This window comes from Megachile rotundata, chromosome 8 (genome assembly GCF_050947335.1).
Source record: "Megachile rotundata isolate GNS110a chromosome 8, iyMegRotu1, whole genome shotgun sequence".
Classification (NCBI taxonomy): domain Eukaryota; kingdom Metazoa; phylum Arthropoda; class Insecta; order Hymenoptera; family Megachilidae; genus Megachile; species Megachile rotundata.
In genome coordinates this window covers 17728533-17747789 of record NC_134990.1, presented here as the reverse complement: position 1 = coordinate 17747789, position 19257 = coordinate 17728533, and the positions used below count along the sequence as shown (strand labels likewise).

General features: G+C 41.8%; 1 protein-coding gene and 1 long non-coding RNA gene across 4 annotated transcripts in view; one reads left to right on the top strand and one right to left on the bottom strand.

Annotated features, from left to right (window-relative positions):
• LOC100875359 (prominin-like protein) overlaps nucleotides 1-17285 on the bottom strand; it is a 29830-nt gene extending 12545 nt beyond the window's left edge. Inside the window, exon 1 of one of the 3 annotated variants that reach the window (XM_012297260.2) lies at nucleotides 16725-17285. In XM_012297260.2, the coding sequence (XP_012152650.1) occupies nucleotides 16725-17052 (328 nt within the window). In that variant the 5' untranslated portion in view covers nucleotides 17053-17285. The remainder of the gene's footprint in view (nucleotides 1-16724) is intronic. The other 2 variants (XM_012297261.2, XM_076534452.1) reach the window with 2 other exon arrangements.
• LOC143264987 (uncharacterized) lies at nucleotides 11600-17562 on the top strand. Its single transcript, XR_013039034.1, has 3 exons — nucleotides 11600-12338; nucleotides 12446-16018; nucleotides 16578-17562. It is a non-coding gene; the product is annotated as an uncharacterized LOC143264987 (long non-coding RNA).
• The last annotated feature ends 1695 nt before the right edge of the window (nucleotides 17563-19257 follow it).

Genomic DNA, 19257 nt, shown 5'->3' with positions numbered 1-19257 from the left:
CACTGGCAATCAAGTTGCACGAATAGAGGGGCAGAGCTAGTTAGCGATAGTCCGTGATAATAGCCAGTAGAAAGATCGTCGTTAAAGCTTTTATACGCAAGCTCGAAATAGGGGAACGAGCAAAGAAGTGCTGATGTTTGCGATGCATCCCGCTGGAACAGTTGACGACACGTTTTTCCCACTGGAAAATCGTCGACGAACGCGTGAAAACCAGCATAGCAAACGATGTCTCGTGGTAGAATTTAAATTTCGTAATTAAAAGAATTTGTTTGCACGAAAATAAGAGGAAAACAAACTTATTTTATTCTTTTAACGTTTCAAAATTTTAGAAGAGCTTATTCGTACACGAATATCACCCCGGCTGACCTTGTTTCTCTGCATCTTTTATAATAGGATCTTTATTACATAGAAATTTTACTTAATAAATCGCACGGTAACATTCGAGGGACGCAGTAATTTGTCGAAGGACTTGAACTTTCATGAACGAGTGATAGTTTCGGTGTGATAAATGAAAGTGGAGCGAAAAGGGTGTTATTACGGAACGGCCGTAAGCGCAAATATTCACTATCCCGAAAGTTATTGCGATTGCGATAACGATAACGCGAATAGAACACGTAAACTATGCAGCTCCGTATCTAAATGACTCTAAGGAAATTTTGAAATTTCTTATATTTTAACGCTTAACGCGACCCGTTAATTTATTCGATCTTATTCGATCATCCGATACTTCGACTTTCTAATTTATGTCGTCTCGATAACGTTATTAGTTCAAACCTATCTTCGTCGAATACCTGTTCGGTTAACAAACGCAGGAAGCACCTGTATTAACTTACAAGCGTAATATAATACACGTAATACCTTCTATACAGATTAAAGATAACGTTAAACAATGCTGAGCAAAGATTTATCATCTTACAGAGCTATGCAATACTTGTAGCACTTCCCGTCAAGCTTCACAGGCTTCTGCGATACGAGTAGCCCCTTTTTTATTTCTTCTTTTTTTTATGTATCACGCTTCCCTGACCACGTAACAGAAAACCATCCCTTCTATCTTCGTTCGTAAAATATCCCTGTGATCGTAAAGTCGAGCAATTTAGAACGGGTTTTTACAATTCGATCGTCGAAAGTAAAACGAAATCAAGAGTTTCGTCGTCGGTTTCTTTTCCGGAGGTTGGCACAGGCTCGCCGATGACTCCGCCACGTTCTGGCATCGCGTTTCCTTTTTGGACAATGCACCGGAAGTTTGGGACAGGCCAATGTCCTCTAGGTATCGAGTTATTCTCACCTCTTAAAGAGCCTGTCTCGTATTCAGGGACCGAAACGGTTTCATTATCGTCCAGACAGGATTTCAGTCTCAATTAACCGGTGGTTTGTCTGTCACCTTCATTTTTAGCCAAACGAACAATTATCTTTGTCACGAATGAATCGGAAATTTTTATTTTAATCGCGATACATCGGCAAAGGTACTCGTTAAACGCATATTTTGAAACGGTTCGATCGTTTCAAAAATTTCGCGATTTCCGCAAGAGTGTTCGATGTTTGAAATTTATTCGTTCACCGTGTAAATCCTGGCACGGTTAATTACTCCCTTTCACAGAGACGACGAAGAAACGAAACAAAAGGGGGCGAAAGCTGGCGTGACAAGACTAGAAGTGGAGGTGTCTTCGAGTTTTTAGACCCGGGGTGGAAAGCACGAAGTGTACTTTCTCCTCGGAAATAATGAGATGTGTGTCTGGCGGATCTTGCAAAAACGAACCGAAGGGAACAAACGAGTCTCCCCTTTATCGTTTTTTTCAATCGGTATCTTCCGTTTTTCGGTTTATTATTTCCAAGTTATTAATATTAACAGGAAACGATACATAACTTATACGTGAATCTTGACAGTTCAAAATGAAATTGCCAATTTAGTATTTGACACCTTTATCATAGAATCGTATAAAACGGAGTTCGAACGTATCGAAGCATGAATTTCGTTTCTGACAGCGTCTTTATCCGGCCAAGAATTATTCCAGTCAACGATGAGTTGATAAATCGATATCATCGCGCATCCGCGAGCAGGAAAGTTGAGATATTCAATCAGAATATTCGATATACCAATATTTACCGTATGAGAAGCTAATGGATTTCTTCATTACGGTAATAGCGGTCGTTTCCGTTGGGATTACAGGGAAGAAGGTTCGGATAATAAAGCGAAAAACGTCGCGCTAGTAGGATATAAAATCGCTTTTCGATCAGCAAAACGATCTTATCGCTCACCGAATTTAACGATGAACGACGAGTGTAAATTTAAACGTCACCGAAACATTTTATGCGAAAATTTTTCAATAATACGAACGAAGCTTTTCTTATTCTCCCGGAAAGATGAGGGATTAAAAATTTTTTGTTGCACTTTTGATACTAGCGTTAAGTCCCTAATTACCGTAATCTCCGACTCGTTTAATCGTTCGAGCGTTATGTAGGAACAGAGATCATCTTCCGCGAACGTGATTGTTGAATCCTCTTTCGTCGTGGCAAACCGGAAATCGACCAAGTACGGAGGTCGAGCTTTTCTCGCGTTACAAAGCCACGGTTACATTGCTCGTAATGCATCGCATCGGGTATAAGGAAAGGAATCGATGCGACATTTCGGAAAGTATCGTTAACGTATTTGTAACTTTTCTTTATTTCGTTGTTCCTTTGGTTTTAACGAACGATGTTTTAGCCGGTGTGAGAATCCTTGAGTCGTGTATTCCACGCGAGTATAAAAGGAACGTAGGTCAAAGAACTTGAGTTAGAGGAAAACCCTTTGAATAACTAAAGAAGGGCATTACAGTCAGGTGAGTGCTCGTTGCACCGATGCAACGGTGCAACAGACTCACTGTCGTCCAGGGTTTCGATCGATTTCCCAGTCATTGACCTCTAGCACGATTATGCTAATACTTTACCGCGGCTTTTGGTCGTAATCTTTTATAACATTACCCGTGCCTCGTTTTCAACCTACTTTTCAATATATTTCCTCTCGCGGAATACCGACGTAGGAATCAAGAACACGCTGAAATTCGTGTCACTCTTAAATTTGGTAATCATTTATTCGATATATTTAATTATTAATTCGATATCGTGTAAAGCGAAACGAACATTTGTTCGCGTAATCGAAGGTAGTTGACGAAAGACAAAAGGTTCGTAGATGAAAAATAAAAAGAATGATTAGCGAGCGGTTAACTGGTCACCTACGAGAATACGTATTACGGTACTTAACGCGTAACACGGTGATAAGTCAGAGGTTGAAAACGAGGTCTTCCATTGGACACGGCTTTCTCCGGTTAGAAGTAGGCAAAACCATGCGGCGTCGTTCCGATAATCGTAGCCATTTAGTCATGCGTGTCCTTCGATCAGAAAATATGCGAACGCTTAGAAAGTCATTAACGCTTCCCACACGATCCTAATGCTTGCACAATGCGGTTTTGCAAACTTTGATATCGATGAATGTAACGAGATATACGCTTTAAAACACGTGGAATATAACGCATACCTGCAATGCGTGTAACGTTATCTGTTCATCGCGCTTCGTTCGAAAGTTTCTGTTACGAATATGATGTTCTGATCTAATTTAACGCCAACTACGGGGTGTTACGTGTTAGAATGTGGTTAAAAATTGCATAGGAGAAATTATGCTTTTGTAATAACTCGACGAAAAGAGATAGGAGGATCTTTTATTCGATCGACGGAGTGGCAAGATTCGAAACGGAACGAATGCTCTAATCGTGGAGTTCGAACTACTCGAAAATTGTCAAGTCCCGAGAAGACGAAAAGCGAAGTCGAAGTAGACGCGGTCGAACGATCGTGAAACGAATCGCGTAACGAGGTAACTGCTGGCGTATCGTTGGGAAGGGGAACAGCATATAGCGATTTTCCGTGTGCACAATCGATCCTTGGGCCAGGGCGAACGAGTATTTCTCCCTAGCGACGCAGAATTTCGAGGACGCTTTGGTGCGTTCCCACCCTCGGTATTTTTATTTCCTCGGTTCTCTTAAGGATCTTTTTTTTATTCGTTCGCGACCGCGCGTGCTCACCGTCGTCCCTCGAGGTCGTTAATTTCTCGAGAGTGCCGTTAGGATCCTGCTACACGGGACTTTCTGATTCATCCGTTGCTCGCAGGTGATCTCATCGTCTGCTCCTGCTTACAGTCGACTCCGCTTTTATCTTTTTGCCTGTCTATAGGTAGAGGTGTTCGAGGAGGGGAACACAGTTTCCGGTAGAATAACGTTTGCCAACGTTACGCTGCGGTTTACGCCAGAGAACAACCAGATACTTTCCTTGGTGACTTTCGATTCGCGTGGGTTTTCTGGTCTCGTTTCGGTGACGTAACGCGCGTTCGCGATGCCAATTGTTCTCGCGAACAGACGTTTTTCGCTTTCGGAACACGATTTATCCGAATGTCTCTTTCGGAGGTTAATCCGTGTCGCGTGTAAGCAAGTCACGGTGTACATGGATTTGAAAATTTCTCGATTACTCGACGTGCCTAGTCGCAGCTCGCGCGTTCAACGCTACCGATTAACGGTACTCGAAACAAGTAAATTTGGAATAAAAAGAAAAAAAGAATGGCGGTTAATCGTGCCAAGGATCGACAAAACGTTCGACTTCGCTCGATTTTAATATTTATGACATCGTGAGTGGCTCCGGGTTCCATTGTCGTGGAAGCGCCAGTGCACGGTTGCATTCTCTTCGATACAAAAGGAACCGTAATGAGAGGGATCAAAGAACAGAGAAAGGAGAGAAAAAAGCGACGCATAAGCGAGTAGAAGATAGCATGGAAGAGAGAGGAAGCGGAGGGAGAGAGATGTTAGATACGAGAGGTACCGAGAAAAGATGCAACGACTGCCGAGTGCCGAGTGCAGGTGCAACTGCGATGCTCTGCAGCTTCAACGGTGGCCCAGAAATGCGTCTGTCAGTGTGCCACGCATTGTACCCGGCTTGAACGGGTCGAAAAGCAGCTTTCATTTCGACCCGGCTTGGAAAAATTTAAATCTCCATTAAACAATGCTTCGAGTTAATTGGTTCCCTGGTTTCGCGTCGTTTCTGTGTCGAGTCGGGCGTTTTCGTGATAGGCCCACTTGTTAGCGATAGAAAGGATGCGACCATTGATAAATTGTCTCAAATGTAACGAATAGCGACGAATAATTGTTTAATTCGCCGCGATTAACTTTTGGTAGGTTGACTTTGAAATATCTGTGAAAAAACGACATCGACGATACCTTCATTTCGGTGAAACCGTGTCGGACTTCTCGTATTTTATGCGGTAAACATTTGTCGGAAGAACGAGATAAAAATTTCGAAACGATACGATAAATCAAGAATAGCGACAAGAAAATAATAAACGAAAGACACAACCTTTTTCTTGGTCGCGAAGAGGAACAACGAGAATATACTTTTGTAGCACGTGGTCAGCATCTGCAACGATGCAATTTCAAAGTGCAGCCACGACGCATCGAATCATTGGTTCGAAAGTTATTCGAGCAAGATAAAGCTCCGCCAAATCTAATCTCTGCAGCTCAGAAACTTTCCACTATCGGACCAGTTATTTTCTTTCGAACGTGTAGCCCAGCATCTCGAGAGCAACCCGAGTAACGAACTTAACGAGAAAAAGAAGTTTGCGCGCGTTTCGTCGAACAAATAAAAGCGAACTGACCGCGAGGAATCGGGAAAAAGAAAAAACACTCGGCCATTTGGAAACGATTTCTGTACGCGTTTCGACGATTACGGTATTTATGTGTTGCGCATCGAAGTGGCTAGTATCTCTCTACTTGTCCCTAATTACTTTAACGACCAATGTCCCGAGTGGAAAGTTAATTTCGTGCTGTAATCGTAGCGGGTAACTGCCACGACCATGATGCACCTCGTTGTAGACAGCCGTCATTACGCTAGAGCCGCGAATGCACCGAAATGGACCGTCTACGAATAATTTTCAACCGGCGGGTAATCTACGGGTTAACAGGTTTGGTCTTGAGCGAAGTAATTTCGCGCGTGAAAATACGTACAGAACCGTATCATAAATCACGATGATATTACGCGTCGATTAAAAATATTAAGATATTAAAATACGAAAGACCGTTAATAGCAGTGACCGGACGTTTGGTCGAATTTCGAACGGAACCGCACTCGGCCTCGTTATTCATCGTCGGTTCCTAGCACGAGTCCGTACCTAACAGCGAACCTAACTCTTCGTGACTCGTGCATCGGAGAATGTCGGTCGCTTAATCGCTAGCGGAGTGTTAATCGAGCCTTCCCGTAGCTTATTCGGGAGTTGGCCCTTGTTCAAGAAAAAATATATCGCGTTTGAGAGGTTCCTGCAGAACTATAGTACCAGAGATCTCTTCTTCCACGGCTGACGGAAAAATTGACGACCTTTCGAATTGATATTTAACTACTTATACGAGACATTTTCGTCTTTCGTCCTCGACCTCGAGTTACAGCGGCAAGAATAAAAAAGAAGCGTGTTCTCGACGCAACGGCGATTCGATCAAACGAATAATTGGCAGAGAATTAGATCGTTCAATCGCGCGAAAATATCTACGCTATAAAAGATTCGAGCTTCTTATTTCTCTGCGCCTCTAAATCGATCGAGTCCTTAAATTTCTATTTACCTAATAATTCTTGATACGGAAAAAAAAGTATTGTCTTCGAGGAGATGCGCGAAGAGTCGAACCACGGAAGCAGAATTATTCCGCGGGAATAAAACCGGAGGAATTAAATTGCGGAAAATTTTAGCTGGAATTTCTTTGCTGGTTATGGACGAACGGGATTTCCGACTGCGAAAAAGGAGGAAATGGAAAAATTCGCTGGTACATTCATCGTCAGACATCGAGCGAAGAAAACTTGATTTTCCTGACAAAAAGAGCTCGAAACGTTCACGGATGAAAAATGAGAATGAAATTTGCGATAACGAAGTTTCTGTTCGCGAATCATTTGAAACGACAAAAAGAAATAAACGAAGAATAGTAGTGAAGGAGAAATTATGAAAATTAATATAAAGTTCCTTCCGTACATCGCGAAAGAATAAGGTCGTTGTAATTAACGATTTCAATTCCGGAAAGTCGACTGGTTCGATTTTCTCCCAATTTCTGTCCATCGTATAATGTTAATGCCGGATCATTTTAATTCCGCGGAAAGCTGTCAGCAAGAAAATAAACGTTGCTGGTCGAGGGCAACGTGCCAACCGCAACGTTTTTCACCAGTCGCTGCATTCGGAGTCATTAAAACGGTGTTATCATTGTGGTTATCATTGCATCGCGACATAATTGTTCCCGAACACTTGCAAAAATATAGCCATCGTGAAACCACGATTTTCTCGCCGAACAATGAAACCATTTTCACGATAATCCACGGAGACAGGATCTGGACGAAGAGAAATTCGATACGAAAGTAGAAGAGCAACTTACCATAAAATGTTTCACGGTTCAAAAGGAGATGTTGAACGATTAGAAACAAAACTCGAATCGATCATGGTTCGATTTCAAACTACTGTTCAAAATAATGATCGTTATTAGAAATGTTGACCATATTAGAGACGATACAATTAATAACGTTGGTACCATTATTATTTAGCAGATGCGACACCACACGCGACTATAATATGTGGTATTCCGTTCGAGTTGAATGTATATAAACATCCGGCAAAAACATGCCGTGTACCGTACACGTCATTTCCAGTTCTGATAACTGGTTTGGTATTTCCAATCGCGATTGCACGACCAACAAACGAATATCCCGTCAGATTTATAGGGTTAAACTTAGTCGCGATACGGAAACGACCCTGGACCGAGTATGATTGGGTAGAAAATCCTCGGCGAGATTCAAAGGGACTAATTGATTCAACTCGCATGCAGAATTTCTGCCACGTGCATATGCACCGGTGCAGGTGCGAGTGCATACACCGTAAGCCGTAAGCGAACGAAACGTGTTCACGCGACTGACATAAATATTTATCGCGCGTTCGACTTAATTGCAACAGACTGACCCGATACGATGCTCTCCGATTCTACGACACTTCGACTCCTATCTTTCAGCTTCTTCGCCCGAAATTTCTCCAAATTTCATTCCGATCGTCAGTGATGTCCAAAGATATTTTATCGAAGACACGATACGCTAGCATTAAAATATTATCAAAAGCGAGATTAGTGCCCCAGTGGTCGATCTATCGCGTTTCGTTGTACGTTAGACTCGCGCGTTCATCGATCGCCTTACCAGCGACGATAATCGCGAACCTATTGTTTACATTGTCCGCTACAATCCCTCGCTACGTCAACCGAGATTGTTCCTCCACGGTTAGGCTTCGCGAACGGTTATCGAACATCGATAAATTCTACTACAAATTAACGAGTGCACGCTCCATCGGCATGCAAAATTAGCTTCGATCTAACCGGGATCGACGAACGTAGGAAGAGCCAAGTCCAGAACGTTCGTTTTCTCTTCGTTGCTCTTCATTCGCGTGCACCGATATTCTCAATCAACTCGCTTCGATTGTAACGAACAAACGTAACTTAGTTTCTGAATGGTTACGTTCCAACGTTTTCTCGTAAATAAGAGTAACGCTAGCTCAATGAAACGAGCGCAATTCAGAGTCGAGGAACACGATTAATTTGATCAAATAATTACGCTTTTTCAACGTTATAAATAGCTGACACAAATATTTGACGACGAACAAGGCCACGTGCACGAGCGAGTATGAAAGTAGTTAATTATAATCAATCTCATTTGTTTAGAGATTCTCTTCGTAACGAGTGGTTATATTTTGAAAATAAGACCGAATAATTTACAAACGCTTCGAAAGGAGTAAACGTGTAGAAAAATCGCTGTCACCTATAGACAAACAATTATGAGAAGTCGTATTGGAAAGAAATACACCTACGCGGTTACGCGAATGCTGGCGACATTCGTTATTTTCTTGTCGAAGGAAGGATTACTCGACGATTCGTCCTTTCTTTCCCTTTATTTTGCGAATAGGTATTCGCATTCGCGTCTCGACTATCCTCGTGCATGCTCTTTATGCGCACAATGGCAGGAAATTGATACGTCGTAGTCCTTGCACGAAGACAAGCTTCGAACAAAATTTCAAGAGATCGAAGAAAAATGATTGTACGCTTCGCTATCTTTGGTCGGAGATAAGAAAGGTTCTTAGAGACGCCAGCTAATTAACGATGGATAAAAGTATCGTCGAGCGGCAGAAGATTATAGATCCGTTATCGCTTCTCGAAAATAATTGCGATCATAAAGATTATTTAAAACATCTTCGAAACGAAGTTATTACGTTATCGGAAGGATGCGTTGGCGTCTTGAACGCAACTTTCGTTTCTCGATTTAGCAGACACGTGCACGCACGTTGAAATAATCCGGAACCTTCGAGCTTTGAAAAGGGAATGTCCTCGAGCCGGAGCCAGAACCGGAGCCTTCCGCTCCATAGAGTTCCGCTTGTGCACGCGAAAGAAAGGGCAAAGAGGATGAGCCAAGGGGTGCTCGACTAAACACCCTGCAGATTAAAGCGCACAGTCCTTGCTAAAACGATTCGTTGCTTTTCTAAAACACCTTTTTCGCCTCTATGAATACGCTTCTTCGCAATTTAGAACACGAGAATGTTACCGAAATTTCGCTACTATTTCCACCGAACGGTAATACCGAACGTAATTACGCAAATTATCAAATTTGCCAGTTGACAAGATGCAAAAGCAGAATAATCGATGGAAGCACCGACGTTCCATTCTTCGTTTCTTATCGGTCGTGTAATTGTAACGTCGTCTTCCAATGTCCTATTTTCCTTAGAATTCGGTAATGAAAAACGAAAGGAAAATATCGGTGGAAAGCGAGGTTGAAAAGGTGGACCGAAGCTACCCAAGAATCCAAGGTTCTTCAAACAAACTTGAACCCTGAGTGAAAGAAAAGCTCGACGCGTACGCTTTCACGCTTGTCTCTCTTTCTTCTATTTGCCGGCTTTACATCCGTGCATGCTGAAATAATCAGCAACCCTTCTTCTTTCAAAGAGATCGTCCTCGAGACTTCTTCCGAAGAAACGAGAGAGAAAGAGATATCTTCTTTATGGATGAATCTCTATGGTAATTTAAACGGTGGTACAGTCGTGCCAGAAACTAAACTTCGCTTTAAAGCCTACGTTTATTCGTTTCTTTACTTTTTCCTGCTCTCGAACGGGATTTCTAATTTCTAATTGGATTTTTTTTAGTATTTTTTCGAGTTGGCAAAATCCCAGTTCCGGCAATGGCGACGATCGGACCTGCATCGGTCGTTCGCGAGGTCGTTTGACGGTTGGTTGTTCGTGAATTAAGTAACGCGAGTTGGTAAGTAACGGAGCGGACAAACGAATAAGTGTCCGAAGAAAAACACCGGCAATAAAGACAATGGTCTTAATAAAGAGAGTCAGAGCGTAACTGTTCCCCCCTTCTGTGTGCGTTCGCAGCTGTCGAGAACGAAGACTTTACACGCTACTTATTTAATGAATGTCGGAATACGTGAGCGAGTAGCTACAGAAGGGAGAAGACACAATGGAAGCGGTTGCGTGGGTGTGCGTGAAACGGAGTGCACGAGGGCAGAAAGTAACGATTCGAGAGTACGTTCGCCCTGTTCTGTTGGAAGGTTCAATGCCGAAACCGACAAGTGTTGTTTTCCTTTGCGTGAGTCACGTTTGCACACGCGAGTGCGTACCCTGCGTTACCCGTGTTAAATTCAATCGGAAAGCGGCCAAACTTCGAACAGAATGTTTACGACAGCGTAAAGAGCGTTTCGTGGCTGGCTATCAGCTAATTTCTATAATAACCGATGAAAATAGTACGTAGATATCGTACGAGACGGACAGAGTTTTCGAGCGGTGCCGTTTAATCGACGCGACGATCGGGAGACACGAAGAAGCCCGGATTTCCAGCGGAGATTGCACAGACTGCAGAAATGCATCGCGGACACGTGTGCGCAGTGTCGCGCATGCAGCCGCCTCTATGTACCTGCGAAACACATGTTGTACACGACTTGAACGGACGAACAAGATGGGAACAGTCTCTCGGCCGCGATAAAACTTTTCAACATCTGTCAAACAAGTTTCTTGCTATTTTTGTTTCGTTAAGGCTTTACCGACCTATCGTTCTTCCTACACGAACCGTTCAAATCTCCTGGAAAACTGTATCATTTATACATATTTGCAGTTGTACGACACTTTCCATTTTTCCAACGTTTAATCGAAAACAAGATAAGCGCACAGGAGATAGGAGTCGCGTACTCCCGTGCACGTCGGATTTAAAAAACTAATGCACGCGGTAGGTCGTAAATCGATCTTGAACGTTTACTTAAAATTTATAGAAACCGTGCGATCAAATTCGAAAGTAACCAAAACGATAATTGAAATAGAAAAAAGGAAAAAAAGAGGGACCGCGCAAAAATCTATTTTCTCTGCACAATTTATCGGCGCAATATCCCTTTTAATTTGGTAATCGATAGTGTCAATTTGCTGTTAACATCGGTGACACCGGTTCGGCCAATTTCCTTTAAACTCGATATCGATGTCAATTGCCTATCGACGTTTCAGAAAGCAATATTTTATCCCGCGACCTATCGAACTCGATTTCGACGAATCTTTATCACGGTACGTACGCGCGATTCGCGAGGTACATACAACAAGTGTCACGTTTATTTATTGTTTATACCGCGTATGCGACTACGCTCGATAGGCGGTATCGATAAGAGGGTGCAACGAATGAAAATAGAACGGATCGATCGTGTTTTCCAGCGAAGCAACAGTAAGCGTCGCGACCCTCTCGGGAAACGACCGATTTCGCCTTATTTTCATCCGGCGTCGTTACAAACGAAATCTCGTTCGCGTCGACTACTCGCGCAATGTTAACATTTTATAGAATATTTTCCACGTTGTTCGAGCGAGAATCGGTCCGTCTGTGCGCTTGGCGCGACACTGGATTCAATTCCAGCTCCGTCTGGCTCATTAACGTCCTTCTTTGTCGTCCGTGATATATCGCATCGTTGCTTTCCGTCTGGCATCCCTTTGCTCTCCGATTCTCGATATGGTCCGACGAAATCGTTGCCGTAAATCCCGTGAAAACGATCACCTACCGTCGCGAGTGGTCTCTATTAAATTGTCAAAGACTTCGCTCGACGACGAATCGAATTACGTATCTACCTAATCCTCTTCGTGGACTTTCGGAAAAATCGGTTTTTCGTTCCATCGGAGAGTTAATACCATCGCCTCCGCTGGTATTTCGTGTAAATGGAGGGAACGAGGTATCAAGAGAGGAATTTAATTTGCCCGCTGGCTACCTTTGTGGTAGGATGTTGTTCGGTCCGGATTACCGGTGAGTTTCGATACCGGATGATTGGACTTTTCCACCAGAGATGGAAAGAGATTCGTTTCGGTTTAGTATTTCGATAGCGAACCGAAACTCTTGTTTCCTCTTTTTAGCTGTTATTACAAGCGAGAACAAAAGAACAGACTTGCTCCAATTCCAAGGTAATGATGAAAATATCTAGACACTCGGAAGTACTTCCGAACCATTATTTATCGAATTATTAACGATAACGGTTGGTTAACCGGACCAACCTTCGCTTCCATTGTTCGTATTAATAAAGAAAAATCTATCGGAATAAACAGAATCCCGTCGAGTCGAGGACGGGAAGTGTCGCAATGCGAAATCAAGATTTTTCCACGTTTTGTCCATGAGCTCCGCTAAGGAAATTAACGTTTCGTTATCTTAACATCTTTCGAATTCAAACTGAATTCACATCATAAACTTTTAACGTACCTCTTCAATTCAGTAATTACCGAGTCGCCGAGGGATGAACGAGATTAAATTTTGCTTAACGACCCTGCGCACAACCAACCAAATATCCCGTGTCTAATTAAAAGCCAACTCGTATCGCTATAATATATTAGTCACGAATTTCGAAGCTCGTAATCATAAATCGTGGATATTTAACGAATCGCTGCTCTACGTATAATGATAAATGGACGCGGAAAAATACGATTGAAAAATTGAATAAACGGTACGGAAGTAAAATGAGGAGAAAAATGGCGAATTTCATCAGCGAAAACAGAAAGTTTCAAGTAGCAAAAGCTGCTTCTCCAGGCATACGTACTAATATAAATCAAACTTTCTCGACGTGGATCTAACTTCGATTTAATTTCCCACGCTGACCCGCAAACTCTCTGGTCTTTTCGGAGGAACAAGTCATAGAATGTTCATGCAGTTTCCATCGTAGCGGCACCGCGAACAGTGTAAGCCGTAATTTACCTGGACTACACTCTCCACGCGTAAACTTCTCGGTGAGGTTTCACCGTGGACCCTCCGTTTCCCTCTGTTCCCAGTTTCCTTCTGACCCCTACAATTTCTCCTATTCCCTAGTCGACTTATTTGCGCTCCAAACATTATTTATTTCATGTCTACCAACGTTCCACCTACGTCCCGATTTTACGTTTTAATTCGTTTCACTGCTAAGACTGTAAACTTTCCAGTGATCCTATCATTCAAAAATTCCTCACTCTCAAAGTCGAAGATTATTACAAGATTAATCCCGTTCTGTTTTGATAATTACCCATTATTTACTGATTAGAAAACGATCATGTTTTCCTCAAATTTTTTCTGACTGCCTTATCGCGTTAACAATGACGCGATACGCTATCTCGAGTCCAACAATAGTTAACAAGTAGGAATGTTGATCAATGAATATTTGTTCATTCAATAAACTTCGATTGCGGTGCAACGCCAGTTTCGCTGTTTTCGCTTTCGTCTGCATTCTTCTTGCAAATCGTTCCACGAAGTAATAAAAATGTAATAAAACAGAGATAACCTACCATAATTTTTATTAACGATTTTTACCTGACACGCATTAACGTATTAGCACGCATCCAAGTACATTACTTATTAAGCGAACTACCGCAATATTTTACACGGGTTTCGATAGAAGAAGAAACGTAAAAAAACAGGCGGAATTCGAGTTTGAATAGCAAGTAAATCACGACTGTAACTTTTCCTCCTGACTCGTCCACGAATTTTCCATCGAACTTGCCGAACTTCTCTCATTTTTCTGCGAGGCAGTGCACGGTTTACCCGATAGACATTTCATCGATCCGTTATCGAAAATAAATGGCGACTACGTACGCTTAGCGAAAATTAAATTAGACACGACGACTGTCTGTAAACATGGATAGCCAGAGGAAAAATCTCTAACCAAAATTATTGGTTAACGAATGAATCAAAGTTTTCCACTGCTCTATCTTTTTTTAGGAAGTTTGTTTTGCAATAATGTCAATCCAAATTTCCTGCCTGTCAAGCTAAAAAGGGAAGAGTACTCGTCGAACGAAATTAAAACTCCAATTTTCGCTGATAAAATCTGGATAAGTACACAGACTAAGTCAACGATAGTCTAGTCATTGTGTAGAGTATTATCGGTCAGATTTAGTTACCAAGTATCATCGACTATCGTCCGATTATTTCTAATATCTAAAAAGGAAGCCACTCATTCGTGTTACATAATCTATTACTTGGTTACTCCGTATCTACATCCGTAATTCCGAGTAACGCGTTAACGCTTAAAGTTTCCTTCTTCAAAAACGAGACAAGAGGAATCAAAGACTTTGCCGCGAATGAAAAGAAACGAAGCGACGCGAGTCCTTGCCTCGTGAAACAATAACAGCTAATAAGACGCAATTGTTCGTGGTACGGAAGTAATGAAAGCGTCTCGAAGTGGCCAATAAAACTTCTCATCTATCTATGGTACCAAATCTATCTACCAAAATGATAACAGGTACTCGATCAGCAGACACTTTACGAATAATTGTATTCGATAACATGTGTCGATGACACTCGAAACACTCGTTCGCGATACTACGTCTTCCGTACAACAGATAAGAAAATTGAATGAAACGAAACGAAACGAAACGAAACGAAACGAAACGAAAGGAAACGACCAAGAACTGAATCAAGCATCGTAAGTTAAAAAACGCTGGTCGTGGACAACTAAGCAGAAAATCGGCTTCTCTCGCGTTTGTCTGAAAGTGATTCGTGCGTGGATCCGCTCTCGTAGTTTTCTGCGACTTTAAAACCGAGCTGCGGTTTCCTGTCGGTGTCAATTTTTATGCGTTTCTTCGTTCTCCGTTTCAGACTCTTTTCAAATTTTTGCTAATTCGATTGTTATCTTATAATTTTCTGAATCAGCCGAACGTTAATTTTATCGTAACAAGATCTATTCGAATAAGTAGCCGATAAATACTGTTTATAAATTGAAGATTAACAAATAAAATTTTCTCGATATAGAATTACAAAAGATTTTCAATATAGAATTACAAGAGCGATCGATTTCATGAAACGTACGACCGTCAAAAGCGTCGAGTTGAAATTCAGAATTCGTTCGAGAGCGAGCGCGCGAAGCGTTAATCGATACTCGTTCGACATCCCGTCGTCAAATGGAGCATCGATTGAGAACCACTGACGTTGGCCGCAAAACGAACGGATCATCGACAGCTCTTCTTTCATTGTCAATGCTCTTCCGGAATCGGAAGAACCAACGAAAGAAAAAGAGCATACGTATCCGTTACAGATAGAAAAGGAAAACGGATAGAAAGAACGTAGACGAGGTTATTGCAGACGTCAGGTTTGTTAGACGATGACGAACGCTCGCTATCAACTTCCTGTTGGAATTGATATAGATGCACGAGCCCTGCTCCTACGTTCGCGCGACGAAAGGGTCATTGATCCGGTTAGTTTAGCTAGTTATCGCATTTTTTATTCCCAATGATTGCCCGCTTTTCGCCTGTCAATCAGTAAACACAGCTGCCTTTCGGAGAACTTCCACGATCAAGATGTATATTGTCAACAAATATTTCGTTTCCTTAAATATCGACCATTCGAGTACGCTAATCGTCCGACAACGAGTTCCCTATTTCGAACGTCCATCGATCGTACAATGTTCTTTTGTTTTCACGTTTACACCTTTATAACAGAAACTAATCACCGTCGCCGAGAGTAGATGCAAACAGGTATTTAACATGTTTACTATCACGTGTTGCTTTGTCAATAGCAAATTTCGGCACACGCCGTACAGCGTGGTCATTAATATCGAATATCCTTGTCGCGATTGAGCAAGATTCGCGTGATATTTAACGAACAATGTTACAAATTTCTATCCATATAACGAAACAGAATTAAGTATATACTAATATTGTAGAGAAAGAAATCAATAACTCCGAGCAGAGAAATTCGTAACAATTGCTCTTTCACCTTTTGACAAATTAGATTTCCATCGCGTGTACAAAACAATCGCGAAATCTTCAACGAACGCTATCTAACGGAATATATAAACTGACCAGTAACAGGATATCGCAAGATGCCATATCCTCCTCGATCCTTCGCAGAAATATTCACTCGAAAATACAACCAACATTTATTCCGAATTACGTGTACGTACTAGATTTTCGAGCAAGTATTCGAACGTACGTCAATGTACCGAGTACTAGGGACTACCTTACCGACGCAAACGATTTTTCGGGATAACTTAAGTCGATCGTAATTAATTCTGTCGTATTCTTGATTTGACAGCGATCTGTTTACCAACAAGGAGCCGGCCATTTTCGAGCGCGCAGGGCGTAACCAAGGCCGCGGAAAAACTTGTCCCTAACCCTACTAAGCGCGCGCGCAATGTCTCCAACGAGAAACATACACGAAGAAAATATCTCAAACACTCACCCTCTGGATATGCTTGTTTGCTCTGCACGAAGTCGATGAACGTGTTGGTCACGTTGTACAGCTGGCCCATGCCCTTGGGGTTGAACTTCGTGGTGGCGTTGTATGGCAGTCCAGTTGTGTTCATCGTCGTGTAGTTGAGAGCTTGCAAGGCCATGATTCCGTTTAGCTGCCGGTCCAGATCCTCGCTGATTACACGCATCCGATTCGTTAACGTCTCTTGACAGGTAACAGGACACGACACGAGGAGAACAGAAAACAAAACGAGTATCGCGAATCCATGATACACCATGGCATCCAGACGAAAACCTGACAAACAACGTGACAACATTGTGTAGCGACTTGCCCCGGGGACGCGTCGCTACGGACTGATGGCTCGTCTCGTTCGAGAGGCACGCGGAACCGGACCATCCCCACTCCGTCGCCATATTGTCCATAGCGAAGCTCGTGGTCCTCGTTCGCCTGTTCCCGCCGTTCAACGACCTCTGCTACGAAAATAGATTTCTTTATTCTTCCAACAATTTAACTACATATTTTTATACTATATTATACCATGACGATGAATTATAATCAGCCTTATAAATACTGAATGTTTAAAATCTTAATAATTACAAATTTTTAATTTATGCCTCGTTGTTCCTTATCCGCTTGTTCCTTGATGCTATTACTATAGTATCGAATGGTCGTATTGAAATTTTTCTGCAGTTTGTTCATTTACTTTGATTACCGTAATTACGATTAACTGAGCTTGTAAAATGCTCGTTTGATTAAATTTTAGTGTCTACGTAATTTAAAAAGGGCTTGTGCAATTGTTGCAAAAATTGATTTTCGCGGACTCGCGTGATTGGCTAAAGGAATTCGAGGTACGAATCGATCGGCGCGGGATTTTCCCCGCTATTTTGAAACTACGTGTCCTTGTTCCTGTAATGTGCAAGATTGCAGTTTAATTAATCGCGATGTGACGATTGTTTTCGTACAGTAATCGCATCAGCGAAAGGAGCAGAAACAACGAATTAACGTGAGAATCGTGACAGAAGACGCGCAGCGTTTCTTACGTCATTTAATTAGCTTGATGCAATGATTCCAGCAGATATTCTTTCGACGAATTCTTGCGTTAAAGCATCCTGTTGTCTTCTATTTCTAGCTCATTCTTTCCAACTGAAATTTTATGTCTATTTACTATCTACTATCTATTTGCTATCTTTCCACCTGTGTGATTTATTGATAACGTTCAAAGATTGGACTATTTATTAGTTTATCCTATACTAATGCCTTACATCTTGATAAAAGATTACCGTTGAATAGTAGCAGAATTCTAAAATCGTATTTATCTAATCGATATCGATTCTTAGGTCAGTTTTGGTAATTCAACTGATTTTAATCGTCGGAATGATAAACGATGTGCCTGACATGCTGTCAAAGAGAACTTTTTCTATTCCGTATAACTGATGGTAGTTGCAATGTGATGTTTATTAAAAAAAAAATAAAATTTCTAACAAAGCATGAAAATCGATGCACCTGCAGTTACCTCATTTTATTCGTGTCATTCGATACCAGTCCGTTCAAGCTTTCACAAAGAGATCGACTTTTAAAGACCAGTTTAATCGAACAAAGGTAAAAAAGATGGAGAGATTTCCAGCAAAAAGTAATCCCCTATAATTAAGTAGGAAGTCTCGTTGTACCGACGAAGCGAACGTCAATATGCTCGAATAATTATCAGAGAAATATTGTTGCAATATCTACGACATCGTTTGCCGTTAAGACGAAAAAGAAAAGATCGAATTATACGCCCGACGTAATGTCTCGTAATTGAATATTGTGCGAACTGGTTTTGGTCAATGCGAGTTTCCATCGTTTCTCATCACTGGGTTCAACGCGTAACTAACCGCAGAAACTCTGGATTCAGGTCACGACATCGAAAACTGCATTTCGATCGGTTGTTGCCTCTGTTTTCTGGTGACCCGAAAACCACTACTTAGCGACCGCTTAGATCGTGCATCGAGAACTGTGGGAATTCTTGCCAAAACTGACCCAGAATGAAGAGAAACTTCGACACGAAGTATTTAGGAGGTCATTGGTGAACGACGCGAGTTACATTCTTATGTCTTGTACAGTCACGTGTTATTATTAATTGTCATATTAAACGTTTCTATAATATTATTGGATCTCGTTTCGTTATTGATATTTCGTCGCTCCTGCACTTCTCTCGAGAAGACATGGACACGTTTTTTTGGAAAGAATTATATCTCGTGGTTAGTTAGTTATTCGAGATAAAAAGTTTTCGAGCAAAACTTGTAGTTTTGAATAGTTCATAAAAACAGTCTTCGACGTCTCGTACAATATTGTGTAAAGACTGAGTTTTCTCGAGGATGTCCAACACTATGTGAATACCCTTCCAGCGATCCAGTTGGCGAGCTTTATTTGTGAAGAACTTCTTGGGAACTTCTTTCGCCAACAACCACGAAACTTACTCGGCTGAAATAGCTTTTATGCGCGACGCTTTACCGTTGAAAAACCCCTTAATGAATTGGAAAAG